At 38.8% G+C, this 14247-nt stretch overlaps 1 protein-coding gene across 2 annotated transcripts in view; it reads right to left on the bottom strand.

Annotated features, from left to right (window-relative positions):
* KCNJ6 (potassium inwardly rectifying channel subfamily J member 6) overlaps nucleotides 1-14247 on the bottom strand; it is a 162098-nt gene that overhangs the window by 106397 nt on the left and 41454 nt on the right. The window contains exon 2 of one of the 2 annotated variants that reach the window (XM_056329864.1): nucleotides 10753-10801. The exons of the other annotated variant lie outside the window; for it this stretch is intronic. Within the exon in view, the coding sequence (XP_056185839.1) occupies nucleotides 10753-10777 (25 nt within the window). The 5' untranslated portion in view covers nucleotides 10778-10801. The remainder of the gene's footprint in view (nucleotides 1-10752; nucleotides 10802-14247) is intronic. 2 annotated transcript variants of the gene reach the window in all.

Genomic DNA, 14247 nt, shown 5'->3' on the forward strand with positions numbered 1-14247 from the left:
GCTAGCGAGGCAGAGGGTGTCAACTGGCTGCCCCTAAACAGCAGGGTGTTTGGGGAAGGAACTGATGCCTACTACAAATGGTGCATATGTGAATGGTTTGACACACCAACTCTTACTAAATCACTTACAGAGAATGAAGCCTAAATCCCACTGTTAATCTCTCCCATCAACAGTGTTTCTCCAGGGCTTCAGGTCAACCTCCTCATGGCCAAGAGGTTTACCATTTGGACTTATTAATTCTGGTTCTGAAAGTGGCCACTGCCTCCTCTTCCTTGTGGCTCTGCGTCTCAGAGGGAGAGACTTTCACTTATGAACCCCTGGCTGTTCTTCATGGGCATTTGCACAAAGTTCTACAGACGTTTCTGAACAGTGAACAACAGAGTTGTGCCCACAGTCTGACTCAAGCTTTGCTACTAGTCCACTTATTTACCAACAGATTTCTGCATGGTTGTTTTAGATCTACCCCAAAAGAAGAAAGGGTAAGCTGTACTGATTTGAAGAGGTGTACTTTAACACTAGACCATTTCAAGCTGCTTTGAAATGTGGTCACTTTAAATGTTGCCCCTACATCTGCAAGCCTTTGAGAGTTCTGTAAATGTTAGTCAACTGCATGGTGAAACCCAGAGCAGAATCTCTTGCAGTAGGGGTACAGAATGAACCAAGGCAAAAGCAGGTTTTAAAAAACTATCACATGCTCAAGATATGGCAACACAATGACACTTAAGACCCTGACGTGGGCATTTTTCCACTGTGTGGACTGTTCTACCTAACTAGCAGTAAGTGAGGTCATACCTTAATGCAGGGGTCTACCTGTTGAAAGTCACTGACATAAAGAAATAATTTAAATGAGTTCATGAGTCTCTCTCCTTTCTTTTCATGTTAACATCATGGGCACCTTATAAAATTAGGGAGGCAGAAAAACAGTAGGAATTTTTCTGTTCACTTTAATGGGTTTTGTATCATGCTTTTCATGAATTCATTTTTAAATATTACAGCCCAGCACATATGATTGAATGGATACTAAAAATATGCAACATTCACCCACAAATTAGTACAACAGCATGAGTTACTTGCGCCTTAAATAGTAATACTCCCCTAAATAATAATGTTATCACCAAAAAGACACTCAATTGCATGCAAGAGCAATATGCCATAAGAAACAAACTGACTTAGCAGGAGGTCTGTAGATAGTTCCTCTCTGCCTTCTTAAAAAAAAAAAAAAAAAAAAAAAAAAGGAAAATGTGTGCCAATATACCATCATATGTTTCAGTAGGTTTCAGAGGAAATTATTCTTTGCCTATCATCAAAATAACTATTCAAACAATACTAGAAAACAGAGCAGATATTTAAACTGCCTCCCAAAGCTGTCAAGTGAAAGTATAGGTTTTCTAAACTTAAAAATAAAGTGCCACTTTTAAGGACAAGTAATCATGCTCTTTGTTGTCCTTTTGATTTGCAGCTAGGTTAGCAAACGTTTCATGACACGTGATGTGACTCTACTGTGTAAGTTCCTGGGAGCAACAGAAGAAACCTGCGATGTAGAGATAGCAGGCTCAGCTTGACAATGATAAATATGTCAGACGGTGACAATCATTCTGTGAATTTAGTTCTTGTGAATGAACAAAAATGGTAATTTAAAGTGTCATGATTTGGAAGCATAATCATCTCTGTACCAGTCATTCACAATCAGTTATAGTAGAACAGAGCCTGATATTGTTCCATGCATAAACTGTGAGCTGCATGAAGACATATGGATACAGATTGGGAGTCAGACAAGAGCATCAGATATGACATTCTAGAAATAACAACCAATTAAATTTCACCCAAGGACTGAGTCCAATCACTTACATACCACTAAAACTTGTCTGACTTGATGGAGATGAGGCATAAAGTATGTGTTTATACAAGCCAAATATGTTGTGGATTTTGTCTTCAGTGTTTTTGGCCACGCCACTCTCAGTCCCCACACCAGCTGGGTGAGGAAGAATCCAGCTGGGGAAGGACAGGGCTCAGCGAAAGCCCTTGCAACAGTGGTCAGTGACTCTTCTCAGCTTCAGAAGCATCATGAGTCTTCCTTCTCTTTGTAAGCTGCTACCCTGCCTTTAGGAATTCAATAGGCTCTCTAAGGTCTTGGGACCAAGCTGGAATAGTTTTGTAGCCATGTTTAGAGCTCTTACTACTGCTCAAGTGGACACAGGTGGCCTATATTGGCACTGGATTAAAAGGGTCCCTGGCCGTAAAACTATAGGAAGACAGGGAAAGTTATCTTAACTGCTGAGTGATACTCCTAATGTGAGGCTGATGGTGGTAATGGTAATAGGTGGTGTTCATAGGTGATGAGAAGGGAAATAGAAACCAATTTAATTGCCAATTAGGTGAGTAGGAGCTGCATGCCTCTTTTGCTGATACCAGTATTCTTTTTCTTTTGTGCAAGCCTTTCTGTTTTCCATTATTTTGCTTACAGGTATCTGGATTAGGAAATGTGCTTATGAAGTACGATGATGACAGAGTGGAGGGAGTTCAGCAAAGAGCAACCAGGACTGGAGGCCCTGAATGCTGAAGTGGACTATAAAATCTAACTCTATAGTTTAATTACAGGGTGATTAGAGAGGAGTTCTGCAACCTGGCAAATATTTGGAGAAGAGAGATAGGGGAATTATTTACAGGAGGGATGGTAATAGGAAGAAGGAGCAATATGCCTGTGCAACATGCCTGGGCTGGAACAGCGAAGGGACCAACGCTGAAGTCTGGGTTGAAGACTGATGCTGAGGTGCAGAACAGCCCCGTTGCACAATCACTGCTGTCCCTGTCACCTGAAAACACTGCTGCGCTGACTCACAGGAGGACAGATCTTACAGGTGCCTTCCTTCTTGTTGGTTTATATTTTAAGAGCGCTCTTACTGTTGGCAATGACTCTCGCTGGAGTCTTTTTGGTTTTCTCCTCCATGTAGTTCAAGATACTTTACGTTAAGAGGAATAGTGGTAAATAAAGTTAGAAGAGCCTGAGCTATGAGTACAGGCAGTGGTTCAGAAACAGTACACTTTGAATTAACGTGTTCTGTCCACAAGAGAGAGTTTGACTTATAGGCATTCTTTTGCCTGTAATATGGTTAACATGGCCCCTCTTATCACCTGTCAAATGTTTGAAGAGGAAAGGAGGCAGGTGAAAAATACAGGGAGAATATAGTCTAGCTTTAGGGATTAATTTAACAGCTGATTATAAGACTTTTAAAAGATGTCTGTCTAAAAATACCATGATAAGACCTTTCTCATTGTTTATATTGAATAATGCAACTAGGCTGTTTTTTCCAATGAAGTGAGGTATTTCTCTTTCACATCAAATAGTTTATCCTACCATGCTCTATGATATTTTCCATTCATTGATTCTGGATGACTTTGCAACTCATTTTCAAAGTCTAAGGCTTTTAAAATCCAGTACATTTATGGTACTACCTGTTTAAACAGCTGTTTTTGTACATCTCAGATACCTTTTTTTTTTTTTTTTTTTTTTTTTTTCTGGATTGTTTTTCATGTAACAGTTGACCAGCATTCTTTGCTATTCATCATGCTATGATTATTTCCTAGAACTAAAAGCCATTATGGTCTCTTATCTGCTTGATAGCTCAATAAGCCTGATCCAGATCAGACAGTTTTCTACAGCTTTCAGAAACATTGATCCTGTTTTCCACCATTTAATTCAACCCATCTGCTCTCTGTGAAGACAATTGATTAGACATTTTTAATGACTTCTATATCCTCAGTGAACATGAACTTCCTGCTCTTTACATGTACAGCATGGTGCTTTCTTTCAGCACTGCACACTGCCCTCTTCTCCAGCTGAAGTCTGATGTTGGTTACCACCTCTGGAAAATTTAAGTGTATGTTAAATAAATATAGGAAAAGCTCTGCATTCCAAGGACATTAAAATTGTGAAGCCAAGCCCCAAATAGCTGGAAATAGGCAGTTAAGGGTGCAATGCTAACTGGCTCAGATGTGAACATACCCATATGATTCAGGGTATGATGAGAAAATGTCTCAAAAAGGGCTTTAGCCACCTAACTGATGTTTTTGGCAGCTCAGTCCAATACTGAGGTCCTCAAAAACTGGTACTTAAAATCTGAAGTGACTTCTGCTTTCAATATTAAATTTCTGTACATGCTTAAACTAATTCTGGTCATGCCCAGAAACACTGGGCATGTATTTCCCCCCAAAACATTGTCTTATACCTAAATGTATCTCATACCAAATCTCATCAGGTTCACAATTTTGCCCTACTGCTGATCAGAAGATGTTTTTGCATTATGACTGTGGATTGGGTTCTGCAGCAAGCAGTGCTGTGGGAAGCTGTGAAGGTGTTTTGTCTAATAGTTTTGTGTCCAGACCACTTAGATTTAGTATAGAAGACGAGTGTTTCAGAAACATTGATCCTGTTCCCAAAGGATCCTTTGGGAAGCATGTGACTGAAAAACCCAGCTTCACTGTGCCACAGGCCGTAGCAATGCAAAGGAAAGGCACTGAGTATTCTTAAATAGTGTTGGACTGACTGTAGCCTCTCTTTTAGGAATGGGTGATCCTGAGCTAAGGAAAGTAAGGGAAATATTGAAACACACACCTACCATGGAAAATTACAACCTCAACAGAACAAATGTTAAAGGTGTAAGTAACAGTAAATACTGTGTTTCTATAAGAAGTGGTATAATGTTGCCTATGTGTAATCATTGTTCCTAACTAGAACACCAGAAATTGTTACTTTATTCATAGTTCAGATCTTGATTATCTCATCCCCAATATTTTGAGTTTTATTTTCACTACGATTTTAGCTTAGCAAAGTAATATTAGCAATGCTATGAAATTTAATATGTTTTTGAAAAATCTAAGCTTCTAGAATCATATGATTAAATGAAAGCCTTGGTTTTTCATTTGGTAAAAACCACTGCTGTCTCTCACAGTTGCAGACAAAAGTTAAAGACAAGACTCTTAAAAGCTTAGAGAACACAAAGCAAATACTCTTCCCATTGTTGTATACTGAGGACTAGAAGTACTGTCTATCAGCCTCCTGATTACAACAAGTTCCTTTTGTTTGTTATAGCATATATAAATTCACAGTTCTTCTAAGCCACTGCTATTGCATCACTGAAACAACAGAACTTCTTGCTTTCATGCATAATGAGCTCCTGTTATAGAATTTCATTCTCACAAAGCCTGACCTTTACCATGAAGAACAGACCGTATTTTCATTTAATGATAATAGCATTGTTCTTTCTATTCTTTTCATTATGCACATCATCTATTTCTGCAGAAACAGTAACAACAACAACAACGATATTAGTAATAATAATAAAGCAATACACATTCTGGGTACTTGGAATTTAAATTTGTCCAAGGATTTCAGGAGTTAATTTTGAAGTAAATGTTATCAACCTACATATACAGTATCAAATCAATAGTAATTAGATGTTCCACTTAATAAAACATTTATCTCTATGGCTTAATATTTGCTACAAAACTACTCCTCCAGAAATAACTGTCACAGCAGAACTCTGTTCTTACTGAAAAGTAAGAGATGATGAAAATACATATTGTAGGAAAACCCAGCCTTCCTATTCTACTCTTAGCATGCCCTCATAAAAAGCTAACCGTAAAAGGATAACAGTGTATCTTGAAAATAAATGACTTCAACTTTCTCAAGCATATGCAGATGTCTTTCTTGAGTGAGTTTTCTGAATCCTTTGGAGTTTTTGCACTTCAATTTTGCATTGTAAGAATCTGTTCCTTGTAACAAATTGATGGTAGTTGACATCAATGGAAAATGTTGAACTGGGTATTTGTACTTAGAAATGCTTTCTGACACTGAAGAATTAGTATTCTAGACCAATGGGGTGGAAATTCGGCCTTTAGGATCTGTTCTTCAAAGTCCTGATTCTATATATACACAGCTGTTGTGTTCACACAAGATAGCATTTATGAATGCACCACCAACTTGTGATGTGATAATAAAAAAGTTAGGTTTCTGAACAAAAGGCAAAGATAAAAGGTGTAGTACTGGGGAAAAAAAAGTTGAAGTAGAAAGGTCACAATGTCCTATAGCAAGAGAGAATATATTTGATATATATTTACTGTAACATACCGTATGTTTTTCTTACATGTCATAAAACAATAATTCAAAATAATTAGAAGTGCTAAAAATATTCCACACTACCCTGGCACACGTAAATCTGAAAGTGCTGTGACTTTTAAGTAACTCAATGCAGAAACATTTTTCTTTTTATAAACTCTCTCTACAAGTATGAAAGAGCAATAGGGACACTTCAGATTCAGACGCTGGAGACAAGAAAAAGGCTTTTGGGAAAAGCACTTCATCACAAAGCAGCTCTCTCTTAGGGTTTGTCTGGTCCTGAAATTCTTTCAGGTTAGCTTGATTATTTTTTTTTTTACCTCCCCTGAGTAAAATTCATGGCATCCATAATTCAGAAGATTTTATCTGGAGTCATCTAAGGTCTCAGTATTCATTATTTCGCTGTCTTTGGAAGTAAATTTATGGACATTTGGTGTACACATTGTTGTAACAAATGAAGGAACATCCTTCTTTTAAAACAACTATTCTGCCTCCGGCTGTCCTCATGCAGGTGTATCATGTGGCTTAACTCGGAGGCAGAACAAACATGACTGTTTACTGATGTGCCCCTACTGCCAGAGAACATCTTAATTGGATGTCACTTCTCTGTTTCAATGCTTTAAGGCAGCCAGCCGTGCCCATTTTCGATTCTAGCCTGCAGCAAGTTCACACTGCTCATGTCACATATTGATTATGCTGCAGCCATCATATGGCACACTAGATCCATGCTTCTGCGTAATTCAGTGCTGAGACCTTGGACTTCCTCATTACCTTAGGGAGAAGGGTTTGTACAAGCTCCTCTGTACACCAGTGACCGGGAGATCTCAGAGGTCAGTTTGGATGAAGGAGAAGAGACACACTTATATTCTCACTTGGTCTTCAGCAAAGAGCACATCTCTGGCAGGGCTGTTAGAAGTACCAGGACTTTGAGAGCTTTGCAGGTGCTACCTAAGCTGGCAAACCATCATGTTGCAAAAGAAGCAACCAGCTAGTCCCTGGTGTAAGACAGACATCCACAGATACTAGTTAGGGGCTGTGATGTAGGCAGCTTTCTTTCACCCAAGGTAACTCAGAAACATGCTGCACACCTTGAATAGCAGGGTAGCAGGAGGAGAAACTGATGGAATTAGAGAAGAATTTCCTTTTAATGTCATACCGCTGGACACTGAAAGGAATTTTCTAAGGTACTGTCAAGGCATCGCCATATTTGGCTACTCATAAAATGTCTTGTAATAATTGTTATTCCCCGAAGTGTTCAAAACGATGACCGTTCCTGAGGACTGTGTAGTTCTGTACAGGATGTTTCTCTGAATATCTAATTTTTCATATTGGCCAAATACACCAGGCTGAACATCTGATACTTTCCTGTACTGCTTAATATTTGCCTTCCTACCTTGCTTGCTGTGCTTTAGCTATTCACGGGAAAGATAATGGCATTATTTGGGTTAAAAATGACCACCGGTGCATGAGAAGCATAACAGGGACAGAAGGAAAAAAAAAACCAAAACCAAAACACAGGAAAAATAATTTGGTTCCTGATTTCATTTATATGCTCATCTTTTAAATATTCTTAGATTATGTGAGGTAAATTGCCCAACTCAGACTATAAAGAAATTTCAAAATGCATATGGATTTTAAGGCAGTATAAAGGAATTCTTGGACAGCTCCCTGGGGCTCAATGTAATTATGGTGGCTTTCTATGAATTCTGTGCTAGCGTTGTAAAGTAATAATTTGGGCAGAGTGGTCTTATTTGGCATGCATTTCTACTTCTATATCAGCTCTAAGGAACTATCCCAAAAAAATTATCACAACATTTCTTTCTAGATTGCACTTTAATTGTTGTATTAAAATGTTTTTCCCTCTCAACTTATTTTTTTTTTAAACTTTCAAGGAAGACAGTTGTCTCAAGACATACAAGTACATAAGCTCTGTCATCATACCTCATATCCTATAGAATGGATACCTATATCCTATAGAAGTGGGACAGAAAGTATTTAAACCCTTTTTCCCTTACCAATCTTCCTTACAATGCGACAGATCCTCTGGGGATGGAAATACAAAATGTGACAAAAATACAGACTGTTATCCCTGCTGGCAAAGATAACAGACTTGGAACAACTATTGCATCAGTGTTCTCTCAGTCTTCCTCTTAGCATGCAATGTGACATGAATCTCAGGTGTAGGGATTTTCTCACTGCAGAAACATCCAGAGAATCTTTATGGAGAAGAAGGGGCAGAAAGCAGTGCTTGGTAGCTTCATCAGAGCATTTTGGTAGAAAGAAAAAGATAGAGCAGTGGAGGGAAGGTGGCTGTTTTTTTCTGGAACTGTGCAAAAATATGAACAGAGGAAAAAGACAAAAAGCACAGCTTTTGGGTGAAACTGAAAGGTAAATAGTAATTTCCTTATATTGGTACTGTGAACAAGCCATTCCTTGAGGCCTTTAAACCCCTACAAGGCCTCAAAGGCCTTTCTTTATTTTATCACTTCTAAGTAAAAGGCCCTGCAGTCCAAACCAGAGGCCCACCCTATGCCAGCTTGTTGCTACCCCATTCCATTTATTTCCTTTTAATCTGCGCTAGCTTTAAAGTGAGCACTGTGGTACCTTCACTAAGAATTTTCTTTCCAGCTTGCAACACAGTTTATGATTTATTAAAAATATTTTAAAATGTCTTGAAATCATCTGAAAATTTCATAAAAGGCTTGCATGAAGTATGAACAAATCCTTATACAAAGCAGCAGTAAATCCTTTCAAGAAGCGTGCTGTCTTAAAGAAGCCAAATAAAAGTAATTCACAAAACAAGCACAAATCCTAAAGGAACTGTACAGTGCTCATGTTCCTGATCAGTCATAAAGTTTTACAGAGGCTGCTTCTCTGACTCTTCAGACCATTCAGAGTCTGCTTGCTTTGTCCTAACACTTTTTGCTGAGATTCCTTCACCTTGTTTCAGAAAGGTTGTGCAAAGCCCAGCAAGTAGCTAACATATAGGGCAGATACTTATCTGCTTTCACCTTTGCTAACAGGTTTCTCCATTGTTCCGTCCATCTCCCACCCATCCATTGAGACAGTTATAGAGCTATCCAGCATCCAGGAGCACCAGAGAAGTGATGGGGTTGCAGGATGTTTCTAAGAATGACATTGTACAACCACAAAGATCAATGGAGCAAAGGAGGAACCTGTTAGTAAAGGGTCTGGTATCATTGGCCTTTTGGGGCCTACTAACAGTTACCACCTAGGCTCTGCTGCGCCATGGATAAATACTTCTTTCTACTTAAGAATACTGCAGAAAGTATAGGAATGTGGATCCTGTTGGCAGCTCAAAAAATTGAAAATCTATGAATCATGATCATCTCATCTATGAATCTGTCTGAAAAACTTGAACTTTGCCAGGTCTTATGAGGTGCAGACAGCGGGGGAAAGAAGTAGTGGACAGAACAACATTCAGATAACAACACACACCTTCATGGCAATAACTCCAAGTGCTTTAATGAGAGTTTAACTACCCCATAGGAAGAGGAGCTCTCAGGTTGACTTCTGCATCCTGTATCTGCGCACGAAGCATTAGGAGTAGGGCCTTTGCTACTTGGATGCTCTGCTGCCTCTATTGTGTCTCCCAGGTCTGCAGCACCTTTTTGTGAGATAGGTCGTTTCTGATACTGAGATCATTTTTTATAGCCAGTAGTGGTGACTCTGCCCTGCAATGGCATATGTAAGGAGATACAGAGAATGATTTCAAAAGGAAGCAAAGTGAACTGGGAGAGCAAAAATGCAGGGAAGTGCTGCCCGAATGGTACTTTTGTACACAAACAGATAAAATTCAACGGAAAAAAATTTCTAATGTGAATGAGTCTTATGCATTTCTGTGTTTCTGTCTTTCTAGAATCTCTGGTTAAGCACAGTAAAAGATTTCTCCCTCTTAAAGTCAATTTATTTAATCTTCCATAGGCTGTGGAGCTATATAACTTTTGGGAAAGAGACAGTGGCTTGGCAGGATTTCATCCTAAATTGCCTCCAAATTTAGTCCAGAAATAGATTATCAGCCTGAGTCTTTCAGCTACAAGTGTTTGCAAGCACTAATTTATTATCTAGATCCCATATTACAGAAGAAGTACAAGCTATCTCTTGTTGGTTACATGTTTAAGGCAATGTACACCTCTTAGAAATCAGTGAAACCAATGGAAGGTTTTCCACATATATCTCTGGGCATAATGCCTGTTGGGTGAATCTGCCAGGTGACAATCCTGAACAATCGCACTGCATTTAGTGCAACCTTTTGTAAGCCTGTGAAGAAATGTATGTGCTAACCTGCATCAAGTAAATTAAGCACTCATTAAATCCACAAGTAGGTACATTCTATTTAAGTAAAACTCAGGCTTATGAAGTCAAACACATAGTAGCTGCTTTGCTGGATTTAGGTCCAAATACAGTTGATTTAAACAATGCATGAAGAAAATAGTCCTTGTTTTGGGGATACCTTATTTTTTTTAGGAGTGGAATGATTTATGATGAAGCTAGGAGTGAAGACAGGGCTGAATGAGATCCCTGAATGCAAGCACTATTCTCTGGTTTTGTGGCATTATGTAAGGGAGGGGGACAGATGGAAAAAGAAAGTGGTTGAACTTCCTATTTGTACTCACTCATTGACTCTGTCAATTTGGCCATCTCTGTTTCTCTTTTGGGCTTCTCCTGGGGGAACAGACAAAATAAAAACAAACATATATATATATAAATGTATATCATATAGATATAAATATAAATACACTTGAGTGCAAGTGGCAATGTGAGGGAAGGACATTAATCCTTTTTATATTTCTATTTTATTTAGGGATTTAACTTCACTCCTAAATAGCTTGCACCTCTAGGGACTTTTTTCTTGTAGTCTTTGCATTGTGTCGGCTGTGAAGTGTGAAACTTGTATTTATTTCTCTGTGTGTGTGTGTGTCTTGTTTGAGTAATTGAAGTTGTTAAAGTGATAATGCAGGAGGAAATCCTCCTCTGTTTCACACTCTGCACTAAAATGTGCAAGTTTGTTAGGACTTCCTGACAAAAGACATAAAATGACCATCCCACAAAACAGATATACTGAAGGAAAGAAGGTACTTACTTAGAAAAATAAATTTCATATGGAAGCTGTAGTGAGTGGTATGGTACTGGGTCTGACACAGAGATGAACTGACTGAAGTACTGCTTCCTTTATTTCTTTGATACATGAGGGACTCCCAGTCAAACTTGCTTGTCTTTGTCACTTGATTTTGGCATAATTTTTTTAATCTAGTTTTGTTTTCCCATTTCAAACACTTGTTCTAGCTGTTGTAACTAAACTTGCTTTGACAGAAGGTTTGGCCAATCAAGAGCCCTTGGATTTTGTGGCATTTCTCTTAACAGAGATCAATGCCCCAAAGCACATCTCAGCCAGAGCAATGGAGGCTGCTTCAGTCTCCTGATTTCAGAGCCAGAGTTTGGCCTGAATTAAAACATTCAGCCCTTGAAAACCATTTAAACTCTAATTAGCTACTTCTGAGAAGATGTGGGGCTGCTGTCACCCTTACAATCCCTGAAAGATTATACAAGCGTCTTCAGTGACTGAGTCCCAGCCCTCTGGGTTATTAGTGGCTACCTGTCCCTTACCCCACAGCTGTCTTGAAAATGCAAAGAGTCCAGGCATTCTCTAGTTTTAACCACAGCTGACAAGTCCAGTTGGAAAAGTCAAAGGGAAAAGGGCCTGGAGTCAACACTGATTAATAATGGGTGTGAGAGCCTGCCTCTGTGGAGGCTGTGAGAGAGGGTCTTGTGCGCAATGAGTGTGCAGGTGTCAGCTCTTGATCCAAGCAGCTTTTTTCCCCAAAAACCTCAGCAGAGAGCATTTCCTCCAAACTATGTCTTTAATGGGCAGCAACTCCAAAGAGAAGCACCCTGCCCCCTAGCTCAACTCTGGGACAAGGTCTAGGTTTCTGGGCAGGGTGGCCTGCAGCAGATGCTGAAATGGCTGGGGACAGGATTCAGCATGGCAACATCTCTGGTTGGTTGGTTATATACCAACAAACGCACTGGGGCAAACCACGGGCTGAGAATGATGTGAGAACGTTCCCTACCAGGTGTTCTTTGACAGTCCAGACCTAGCCTTCCAATGCAACTTGGCTATGACATGAGCAGACCCTGCTGCAGACATTCCATGCTGTCACAAGAGCTATCCCTCCTGCTTTGTTTAAAAGAGTACGATCATCTTATGACTTGAGAGGAGGTGAGGTCATCCATCTCTGTCTTATGCAGTACTGGCTTCTACTGGTGTAAAAAATCTGAAAGAAGTATTTTCTATACCAAATAGGCTACTACTTGCACTTCAGAAGTCTAGACTTCTGCTAGAAAAAATATCACATTTCATAGTGATAGGAAACATTGGAACACATGAAACAGGCAGATAATGCTTCACAACTGTATGCATGCCCCTTAGAGCATTTCATATTAAGAGAAAGGTTTAAGGTTATGTCCTGAATCTGTAGTGAGGTTAATGCTCTAAGCCATGCTGATAATGTAGCATTCAGCATCTGATTCATGCATTACTATGAAAGAAAAAAAAAAAAAGGAAGAAAAAAGAAACAGCACAAGAGTGCCAGTTACAAAAAAAAAAAAAAAAGTCCTTTATGGCAAATTCTTGCATGGTATTAATCATCAAGGGAAAGCACAGCACTGTGAAAATCATCAGTAATTTCTGTCCATGTTGCTTTATAATGTGACCTTAAAACACCTCCTTGCACTACAGAACTTATAGTTTATCAGGAACGAACAGTTGGGGAAGATCAATGTTGAGCCCTGAAGATGGAAGGCTGGATTTATTAGATTAATAGCAAGCTGTGATTTTAAATATTAATACTTTGCTCTTGCTTATTATGAAATATTTTTTACTAATGATGAGGTCTATCATAAGGACATAGGAGACTAGAATGTAATTTCCTTTTAAAATGAATGTATTAAATATAATATACAAGGAGGAGGTTATGTGTTTTTCAACCTCTGCGTTCTGTTAATGATCAAAATATTTGTTTTGAAGAAGCTGGTAAGGGCAAGCATTAACAGAATGTACTTTTTCCTGAAGTAATGGTCTGAGACCACTGACAGGTGAGCACAGAAACATTTACATGTAAAGAGACTGCACATCTGAACGGCAGCAGTTAGAGTATAGAAGGCTGAAGAAGAAAGCTAGGGTTCTCAGGCTTGCAATACTGTCACCTGTGTGAATTTCCCTATTAGACAGACAACATGAAATGGCTGACAAGATTCAACTAATTGCTGTATTTGAAAATATTGAAAGAGTTGGGTTTACCTTTCCTAAGAGAAATGACAGGACTACTGAAGTTCTGATCTTGCTTCCATAGAAGATAACGGTAGTCTTGTGTGAATGTCATTTCTCAGTAGTACCGATTAAAAAATGACACCCTTTTCCCAGGTATTTTATTGGAGAAATTAATCTTTTTTTTACTGCTATCACTGAAGTTGAGAATCTGTGTGAAATTATTCTCTCAGGTTCTGCATTTTCCCCTTTCTCTACTGATCACTAGTACATGCACACACACTCTATGGAGTTCTTCTGGAAACTCTAGGTCCCACTCATCTGTTTTATCAAAATGGCATATTTTAAGAAAATGTGAACACCTCTAAGAAATTTGGGGTTTGATGGCAGATAAAAAAGGAATTCCATCATTTCTGATAGAATGAGTTCTAAGAGTTTAACTTTGGGGCGAAAAAAAAAAACCCAACATTAACACAAATTTTTGCTCCTGACTTCAGCAGATGAGATTTTGAAAACAGACTGACAGAGTAAGATTTAACTGCCTTTTTAAAAAAACCAAACAAATAAAATGCAAAAAACACTGTTTCATTTCAGGACAGAATTTGCCTTTAAGGGCAGACTGTGGTAGTTATTCCCTCTTGAGAATACCGGGTAAACAAGAATTGGCATCTCAGAATGCACATCAAGAAAACTAGGCCTTATTTTTCATCTCTCCTAAGACAGTGAGGTTCAAATTTATTTTTATTTTATTTTATTTTTTTTTAGCTATCTAGCCAGCATGGAGTGATTTCAGCAGGGATTTGAATCCACAGGCTGTTGCTGATTGTACCTGTTCTGGGGCTAA

The sequence above is a fragment of the Falco biarmicus genome, chromosome 2 (genome assembly GCF_023638135.1).
Source record: "Falco biarmicus isolate bFalBia1 chromosome 2, bFalBia1.pri, whole genome shotgun sequence".
Lineage (NCBI taxonomy): Eukaryota > Metazoa > Chordata > Aves > Falconiformes > Falconidae > Falco > Falco biarmicus.